General features: G+C 40.0%; 1 protein-coding gene across 1 annotated transcript in view; it reads left to right on the plus strand.

Annotated features, from left to right (window-relative positions):
- Window positions 1-8073, plus strand: part of pam (peptidylglycine alpha-amidating monooxygenase) — a 76400-nt gene extending 68327 nt beyond the window's left edge. Inside the window, exons 16-20 of the mRNA XM_046066310.1 lie at window positions 1457-1669; window positions 1917-1967; window positions 4304-4549; window positions 6913-6972; window positions 7410-8073. Coding sequence (XP_045922266.1) covers window positions 1457-1669; window positions 1917-1967; window positions 4304-4549; window positions 6913-6972; window positions 7410-7588 — 749 coding nt within the window. The 3' untranslated portion in view covers window positions 7589-8073. The remainder of the gene's footprint in view (window positions 1-1456; window positions 1670-1916; window positions 1968-4303; window positions 4550-6912; window positions 6973-7409) is intronic.
- The last annotated feature ends 2360 nt before the right edge of the window (window positions 8074-10433 follow it).

The following is a 10433-nucleotide window of genomic DNA, read 5'->3' on the forward strand; positions in this document are numbered from 1 at the left end:
CATTCTTCATTTGTGATGCTATTCCAGGCTTTTACCGCAGCTTCTTTCAGTTCTTGTTGGTTTCGGGGTGTTTCTCCCTTCAGTCTCCTCTTAAGGAGGTGAAATGCAGCTCTGTTGGGTTAAGGTCAGGTGATTGACTTGGCCAGTCTAAAACCTTCCACTTTTTCCCCTGATGAAGTCCTTTGTTTTGTTGGCAGTGTGCTTTGGCTCATTGTCCTGCTGCATGATAAACTTCCTCCCCATTAGTTTCAATGCATTTCTCCGTAAATCGGCAGACAAAATGTTTCTGTCCACTTCTGAATTCATTCTGCTGCGACCATCATCAGTTCCATCATCAATAAATATTAATGAGCCTGTTCCAGAAGCAGCCATGCACGCCCAAGCCATGACATTACTCCACCATGCTTCACAGATGAGATTGTATGCTTCGGATCATTAGCAGTTCCTTTCTTTCTCCACACTTTGGCCTTTCCATCACTTTGCTAGAGATTAATCTTGGTCTCATCAGTCCATAAGATTGTGTTCCAGAACTTTTGCAGCTCATCTCTGTACTTCTTTGCAAATTTCAATCTGGCCTTCCGTTTCTTCCTGCTGATGAGTGGTTTGCATCTTGTGGTGTGGCCTCTATATTTCTGCTCTCTGAGTCAATGTTTGTCCAGTGGCTCTGGTCGATTTTCCTTCTTTTCTCAGCTTGACAGTGGCTTGCTTTTCTCCCATAGACAGCTCTCTGGTCTTCATGTTGGTTTATCCTCTTTAACAGGAAATGCAGTCTTTATAGGTTATAATAAAACTTGGACTAGTCATGCAGAGCTATTTAATGTTGGACAATCAACCTAAAAGGCAACACCTGGGCAACAAGAAACATCTGTCAGTCACATGTTCCAATAGTTTTGCTCAATTGAAAAATGGGTGGGTTCAAACAAAGGATGGTATGTCCTGAGTTGTTTAACTCATCTAGATGTGAATACCATGAAATGAAAGCTGAAATTCTGAACTCTTGTCATCTTTTGATCTTAAACCCAAATGTCTTCAGTGAACAACAAAAACAAAAGATTTACCTTACCATTCCAATACTTGTGGAGGTGACTGTATACTCTCCCGATGTGGGGGGTGGAACACACAACCTTCCATGTGAGAGCCTTGCACTCTACTGAACCAAAAAAAATAATAATTTGCCCGATGCAAAACTTACGGTAGGAACTCTGCTATGAACTGCATAGGGCTGCCTGTCTCAACCTTCTCTGCTAAGCCTGTTTCCTTTATGTGCAAACGGTAGTGCTGCTAGCTATTTCGGGCTGATTGCTAGCACCATTGTCTTCTTTGAGCAAACAACAGCTTTACATTCTTTCTTAAAAGTTGGTTTTGCGTTCATAGCTCTCCTCTTAGCAAACAGTCTTTCCAGCACCGCTCATAGTTGGATATTTATAGTTAAATTGTGGTTTATAATAATTAATACTTATTGTAGAATATAATTGTAGTGAGGGTGTAATAGAGTCTCTGAGGAAAAGGTCTGGAGCAGTGCTCTCTTGTTGCCTAGACTTTTACATTGAGCTGTATTTTCTTCATTTGCAGGAGTTTAAAATGCCTCACGACATAATTGAAACCAGGGACGGCAGCGTCTTTGTCGGGGATGCAGGCACTAAATCAGTCTTCAAGTTCACCACTGAAAGTAAGCTATGGCGAGTCTAAACTATTACATGTTCTCATGTGCAGAATCCATCTTAACTTCTGATTCACTGTTCACTGTCTTCTCCCAGATATTGATGAATACAAAAATCTTTTAATTGATGCAAGTGCTTTTTGTTTTGGCTTTGCTGGTGAATTATTTACATGAAATTTAACTTTGCAGTGTTATTAATCTGTATCCACCACTGCATCTAAAAATACCATGATTTTCTTTCATTTTTATGTTCCAGAGTTACATCGCTCTGTCAAGAAAGCTGGAATTGAGGTTCAAGAACTTGAAGGTAAGTATTGTTGAGTTTACAGTTTCAAACTGTATATTTATCATGATAAAAAATGTTCTTGCTGCTGTTCCAGGGTTCAACTTTTTGCTGCTGCTGTTGATTTGTTGAAGACTACACACACTAGCGGCATGTGATGCACTTCAAAACATCTGAAACGATTGCTTTCTGTCCAGCCCTTTGAACAGAGGTGTATCCTAATGAGTTGATGTATGTCAACCTGAGATGACGCTCATCAACTCATCTGGGTACGCCTCTGTCCTGTTTCTTACAGTGTGCTTACAGAGCACCATGTTGTTGGGTCGCTGTCTAAAAGGCTCCCTGAATTTAGATGGTGGTAGGTGAGTTTTTTTTAGCTGCAGCTTGTTTTGCACATGGGGCGGCTGTGGCTCAGGAGGAAGAGCTACTCCAGACTGCATGTTGAAATGCAAGATGGGCAAGATACTGAACTCCAAATTGTGAATGTTAATTTCTGTTTCTGCTTAGCCCCTGCCATGAGTGTATATGGGTGAATGTGACATAGTGTGAAATTGTTTCAGCGGTAGGAACACTGGAAAGGCGCTATAGTACAGACAAGTAACCATTTACAACTTGAATCCCTGCACACAACGGGCATAGCACTTCATTGTGACACACGTTATGCAAATTGACGTAAACAGCCCTAAACATTACATACTCTGCTTATTTCTGTTACTCCAGTGTCATCAAAGTCAGATGTCAAAAGCTTTGATTTGATTTTGACTTTTTATCTACCGAGAACTAAAGAAATCATGTTGTGACTATGATTAAAATGCCACTCCCAATGAGTCCTTCTCTGGATTTGGACACACCTGGGGTCTCATTTATAAACGGTGCGTATGTACAAAACAGGGCTGGAAATGTGCGCCACTTGACCAAGCAAAGGTTGTGATCTATAAAAAACAAACTTGATGGGAAAATGTGCAAAAATGTGTAAGTAAACTCTGAACTCATAAAGAGGACAAATAAGAAACGGCGACTCACATGGCAGAAGGATGAAACTGTTTGAAGTGAATAGGCCTACTATTGTGTAAAATAAATTGAAATATTACCTCTGAGTAGTATAGGCTTAAAGTGGGTTCTCTACGGGTGCTCCGGCTTCCTCCCACTGTCCAAAGACATGTAGACTAGGTTGATTGGTGACCCTAAAATGCCCTTAGGTGTGAGTGTGAGCGTGAGTGGTTGTTTGTCTATGTGTGGCCCTGCGATGGACTGGCGACCTGTCCAGGGTGTACCCCGCCTTTCGCCCCATGTCAGCTGGGATTGGCTCCAGCCCCCCGCGACCCTGTACGCAGGATAAGCGGTTGACGATGGATGATTGATTTTTCCTAAAGTTTGCAATAAAAAAAACATAATTTAAGATCATTTGCGCTGCACAAAAAGAACCATGACTGAGGATAATAAGTTTATTCTCAGAAATAAGTTTGTTTTTTTGTTTTTTTTTCTATTTATTTATTACAGGGACAGTGCATATTCATAAACATTTCTGTCAATATGCCAGAATTAGCCTAAAGGCTATTTTTCATCTGCAGTCCCTAGACAGATGGTAAGAGTCACCCTAAAAAAGATTACATAGTACATAGCACTAAAAAATTAAGATACATTTAGTAAAATATCTATTATATTAGAATATACAATCTAAACACATCAAAACAACAATCGGACAAACATCACGTAAAAACATGACACACACGTTGAACAGGAGGACAAATTATATTTAAATTGATGCTGTTTTCAATGCATCAGTCGAGCAAATAGGAGAGCATAGTTTCATATATTGTTATCATATGAGCCAAACGCTGTGCGCAGCGTGTGAATGTGATGCGCTGCTTGTAAAAACACTATTTTATTGTCGTTTACAACAAGTCACAGGCTATTTCTTTTAACTCAGCCTCGTTAAGTGAGTGGACTGTTTGTGTAACCTAAATACATGTTTAAACACAGGTGGAATGTATTTGGTTTACTCTCTTTTCAAGCGGGGGAATCCAAATTAGTACCGGGGTCATCCAGCACTTCACCGACCATTTATAGGCAACTATGGTCGTTTGAAGGGTCGGACATTGAGCACCCTCACATGCGGCACGTTTAAAGTTGATTGTGATTTATAAAGGGAACTTGCTTACAAGTGTGCGTACGCACGGTTTTATAAGTCTGAATATTTGTTGCCGTACGCCATTTTTGGCTTTTGAGCGCATGTACACTTTTAGTTAGGTTTGTACGCACAGTTTTATAAATGAGACCACTGGTGTGTGGTTGATTCTGTATGAAAAAAAGGTCTAATGTAATGCACTCTTTTAATCATAACATTTCTCTCTATGTAGAAATGGAGACATTTGTCGCTACTAAGGTGAGGCCGGAGTACAACATGTCGAAGACAGCAGCCATCCAAGAGAAGCAACATGTGGCTAAACAGCCGAGACCACAGGAAGAGGCAGAAGAGGAGAAGAAGAGTGGAGCAAAGCCAAACAGAGAGCAGGGTGTATTGCCAGCCATCATCACCACCCTGCTGCTCATCCCTCTGCTGGTGGTCATCTCCATAGGAGTCTTTATCTGCTGGAAGAAAAACAGTATGTATGACAATAAGGCCATGGGGCAGTGTACGGCAGAGGGAATACCAAAACTAAATTGAAATTAAGGTACTTTACTTCACATAGTTTCTATGTTGGGCAATAACGCGTTACTCGGTAACATTAATAGTATTACTTTTCTAAGGAGTAGTGTAAGGGATTACTATTTCCTAAACAGTAATAATACTACTGTTACTAATCCAAGTAACTGAACGTTACTGAATGCACGACTGCAGGGCAGACCTTATGTTGTTCAAGTCAGCTGTTAGCCAAAAAGCTAAAGGAAGAATGGAGAATGAGGAAGAGAGGCGTTCTTTCCACAGCTTTAAGTACTGCTATTATTTAAGGTTAAGGTTTATGCTGCAAAAACACTTTTTAGCAGCGAAAAATAAGAAGAAAGATTCACGGGATCCAAGTAGAATAAACAAACTTTGACTCACTATGACCTGAACTTTGTTCATTGTTGGCAAGTAGCTCATGGTCACCCGGGGATTTGAACCTTGGACCTTCAGTATCCCAAGAGTAGGGGATTTACTGATTGAGCTGCTGGTGAGCAATTGTTTCCACACACCTTTTCACAAGATGAGGTAGTGACATCAGGTGTGCCAGGCTCCCTCAGATATTTTAAGTTTAAAGGGGCTATATGTAGTTTTTCAATGAAATCACTTATTGATGAATCAAATTTTCATTGCCTTATTGTCAGTGGGCTCAAAACTCACTTAGAAATGAAGCACACGCCTGTTTTCTCCGTTGCTTGCATCAGCCACTATTCTGCTTTTAATGTGAGGTCGCCGGGTCAGATTCAGCCCTGTGCGCACTCCCAAGCCTCTCAGACTACAGAGACAACACAGCAGCTAACGACATGCAGTCCACTAACACCATAAAACAACCGGCTCACAGTAAAACACAGGCTCCACGTAAGGATACAAAAGAACAATAAAGATTTATGTGCTGAAGCTCATCAGACCAAACAGGTTAAGATGATGTCGAGAAAGAACAAAGTGAGCATTAGTAAAGCTGGAGAAACACAGAGAAAGTCGCATTAGCTCACCGGCTAACGCCGAGCAGTTGCTAATAAAGATAGTTACTGAAAGCACCAGGAGAGCTAACGATGTATCACGTTGGCTAATTACAGTAAATGTAACGTTATCATATGACCTGCAGCTGATAAAACTATTACTGTAACATTGCAGTGGGAGTTTAGCTGAGTTTCCAGCATGTTGTGTGAAGCTGTCTTCCTGCCTGTCTATAGCCGCTGTCACTCTGCCTTTTTTCTGGGAGGATTGTGCTGATATGCTCGCTGCGCTGTATGAAAGGTACGGTGCTGGTGTTGATCTGCCTCTGACCCGGGAATGCTGAAGTAACAGAGCCTGAACATGTCTGGAGAAAAGCCACAGCCGGCATGTCGGTGTTTCCGCATTTACTGCGGGATCTCTGTATGTTTTGGATTATGCTCGCTCATGAGTTCAAGCACGCGTACGAGCACACGCCTGGTTGCAATCTTAAAACCGCACCGCTAGTTGCCACTGAAAACTACATATTGCCCCTTTAAACTTGTTGTGTTGCTTAAAAGAGTCATAATGTTGGTGATATTTTTCTGAACAAATCTCACCTCATTCTGCTGGTTTTGGGTGTATTGTCAATTATTATGGTTATGTTTGATTCAACACTGAGCGAAAAAGAAAATACAGCAAGATACTTGCTGTTACAGCAAGATACTGAAGATCCCTGCAGACTCACCATTTGACCGATTTGAAAAATCTCTGAAACACTTGACATCGGCCATCTAGAGATTGTCTGTGTTGATTTGGTGGATTTTGGTTTGAACAAAGACTTGTGGAGATATAGATGTTAACTGATTTAGCATATTCTGAAAAAGACAGAGTGGAGGACTTCTGAATTGACCATATGTTGCAGTGGGGCAAACACATATCAGTGAAGGTGCTGACATGAGCATTTAACTTTAAGAAAGTAAAAATGTATAATTTCAAAACAAATTCACAAAAATCTTGTTCACTTTAGATCAGCATACATGATTCTGCCACAACGTAAACTTGATTGTTACAGCGCCATCATGAGGTCAATGAGTGGCATTTGGGTGGAATTTTCTACCCACCTGCAAATTTTTGTTGCAGAAACAGTTTTAGTGGAGAAAAAGAAGAAAGAAAGAATAATGAGAACAAAAACAGTAGGGCAGGCACCTTCGCTGCTTGGACCTCTAATAAAAGTCTGAGCAATTTCACCAGGGTTTTCCAGCCGCCTCGGGCTTGGAATGCTAAAAACAGTACACACTACTCTGCTCTGTATGCTTTATTGTTTAATATTTAATCAGCTTTATTCAGCTAAATATTGTTTGTTTGCAGATCGATGTGAGGTGAAAACTGAGCCCAGCTCTGTGGGAGGGATCTTGGGAAAAATAAGAGGTAAGTCATTTATAACATTAAAAATAAAACTAGACCTGCAAGCACATATTAAAAGGATCCAACCAAGGTGATACAAGTCTGACCTGCAGACTCCCCAAGCAAGTCACAGGTGGAGACTGGAAATCATTTCATTTGGAAAAATAATCTGTGCGACGTGTTATGTGGTAGTTACGGACCAAAAGGTATTTACCTTGATTATAGCGCCACATGCTGGTTGACGTGTCTTTTTTTGCGTGTGATGTGTTTGCAGCAGTCTGTACCAGCCCTATGAAAAAAAAACTAAATCCTGAGTGCTTTGAATATGAACATGAATATTCAAATGTAAAGGTTGAATTTTAGAGACAAAAATCATCCTTAAGGAGGAAACTATTGTCCATGTAAAAAGTTATGTTTGTGACACAATATGTTCTCCTCTCTGGTGTTTTCCCTACGGCTAGGTAAAGCAGTGGGTAGTCTGAACCTGGGGAACTTCTTTGCATCCCACAAGGGTTACAGTCGGCAGGGCTTTGACCAGCTGAGTACTGAAGGTAGCGACCAGGAGAGGAACGACGAGGACAGCAGCGATTCAGAGAATGAGGAGTACTCTGCTCTGCCGCCTCCTCAATCCTCTTCTTAGATGCTCTGCGGCCAGCCACCAACCTTCTGCTTACATTTCCAAGATGTCTGTTATTCATCGTATGTAACTATTGTGTTAGCTGCCAATTTTATTCTTTTATATATTTAGAAATATACTATATGAAAAATGGGCATAATTTAGACAGTTTATTTAATTTACCCGTGGTATTGATACAGCCTTGGTGACACAATTCACACATCACTATTTCATCATTTGTTTTTCCCACATCAAACTTTCATGAAATTATTAGCACAATCCCTAAAGAAATGTTTGCGATATATGGTGTTAAATTAATCAAGAACAAATCTGCCAATGGGCTGAGATAATTCTTCCTTTTCTTTGTGCAGTTTATCTTGTTTTAGGGAGTATTGTAGAACAAAATTCTATGAAAATCTTGAAATAAGTTGTTTTGTATATGAAACAGGTAAAACTAATTTAAGCCCATTGCTGATAACTGATAAGAAAATAAACCAAACTTCACTGAATGGCTTTTTTGCATGGGGAATTTCTATGACTGGAATGTGGTCAAATATTAGTCAGTTGATGCTGTTCATTTGTACTCAAAGTGACCTGTTTAAAACCTTAAGGGCTCTATTTTCATGGCGGCACTATGACCAGCACCTGCAGTGCTTTGACGGGGATTTTCCTGACCATAACATTTGCTTTGGAGGAGAGGTGCAAACAAGTGGAACACAGAGAGAGTCCCTGGTATTTTGAGAGAAGTTGGGTCTCAGACATTGAGAACAGACATCTCATCTCACCATTTACATTTATTCATTTAGCTGGGTCTCTCACACCAAAGGCATGTGTCTTATCCACAGCGCCATCACCACTTCTGGAGCAAAGTCAATCTACTGCCAATTTATTGATTCTGTCAACAGGAGCAAACTAAAATCTTGGAGTGAATGTTGTAATTAAACAATCTCTGACAGGTGTTTTAACCACATGGGTATTTTTATGCCAATGTAAATACATTGGCATAAAAATACCCATGTGGTTAAAACACCTGAAAGTAATTTGATGGAAGTCATTTAAATTAATAGGTTATTCTTACACTGTCTGTTATGCACAGCTGCTTTATACTGTATGAAAACATCCATCTCTGTACTACTAAGCAGGATTTGACTTCAGGGTTATTTCTGGGTTTTCAATTCTACGACAGTGGTTAATTTCTTACATACCATGGTAACATGTACTGAACGGCTAACCTGCTCCGGAGCATGAGATGAGAGATCAACGCTATAATCAGTTCTCTACCGTCCATAGAAGATCCCACAGTTTGATTCTTTATGTTTACTGTGTGTGCGCATCCTACAGAGACAGACTGAAGCACCAAAACCTTATAATGGTTGTACTTTAATATATGACCGTATGCCTACTTAAAACTTTTAATTATTTATATTATTATATTTATTTATATTTATTTTTACACATCCTGTTGCAGCTGTTAACAGAAATGGTTTCATCTTTCTTTTTATGTGAGGCTAAATATAATGAGCAGATATTTTGGTATTCAACTTAAAGGTTCAGTGTGCAATATTTATGAGGATCTATTGACAGAAATGCAATATAAGATCCATAACTATGTTTTCAGTGGTGTATAAAGATGTTACACAATGAACCGTTTTTATTAACTTAAAATGAGACAGACACCGTGGGTCCTCTTACATGGAGGTTGCCATGTTTCTACAGTAGCCCAAACAGACAAAAGTCTCTACAGAGCATGTTTTGTCACTACGTTGAATACCTACAAAGAAGAAGAAGAAGTAACGTTACTAGTAGTAGCAGAGGTCGTCTGGTTCAATATAAGCAAGAAGATAAGTGAAATTTGGACAGCAGGAGGCCCACATGTAATTTAGCACAAGAGGCGACAGCGCGTGTTGGCCACTGTAGCTTCTCCTCCTTTGCGTTTGGAAAAAGAAGGGCTTAACGGTGACTGATGGTGCATTCATGTGGGGTCAAAATAATCAAAATATTTTTTTCCTCCTTAAATCTTTATTGCAAAAACAGAAATAAAGTGTAAATGGGACATAAAGAAGTACACAGAAATCTATTGCATATACATATTTTGCAAACACGTAACTTGTACTATGGTTCTAACGGTTAGTTTGCTGTCCATGTAGAGGGAACTGCGTGTTGTTTATATGCTCTGATAATGTTAATTCAACACATCTTTGTAGCAGCGTCCATGTTGATTCCACATTCTGACTTAAGAGCACATGAACACACTCTGAATTCGGAAGAGCTACTTCACAAGTTGGACCATCTTAGGAGCACGTGCACCATGAGCCACTGGTTGCTATTTGCAACTCTCACCACTGGATCCCTCTGAAACTTATACACTGAAGCTTTAAGTTAATATGAATTAGTTTAATATAACTTTAGGTTGCATTGTTTCTTATATTACACAGACTAAGCAACAGTAATTTAATGGAACACACAAATGTAATTATAGTCAGAACCTCTGCTTGCGAGTTGATAACCACCGTCATAAGACAGCTCAGCCTGATCACGGTGATTTGGTATGTTAAGCTTGCTTCATAGTACAGGCCACTGAAGGCAGCAGGACACGTGATAAGCCTCTCATCATGCCGTACCATAGTGCTACCATGCTTTGCCATTCACTGTGTTTACCTTGAATAAAGGCTTTTACAAATGAACCCCACACACTTCCACATACATCAGACTGCTCGGTTATATTTGGCTGAATTTTCTGTTGTATTCTCACTGTTAATGAGGGAAACGCAGGATTACCAGGACTCATGAGTCAAGTGCATCAAGTCCTTTTCAAGTTTTTAGCAAAAGTGGCATTTGACACGATATGACCATATGCATGCTGGGATAC

Source organism: Micropterus dolomieu, linkage group LG13 (genome assembly GCF_021292245.1).
Source record: "Micropterus dolomieu isolate WLL.071019.BEF.003 ecotype Adirondacks linkage group LG13, ASM2129224v1, whole genome shotgun sequence".
NCBI classification, from domain to species: Eukaryota; Metazoa; Chordata; class Actinopteri; order Centrarchiformes; family Centrarchidae; genus Micropterus; species Micropterus dolomieu.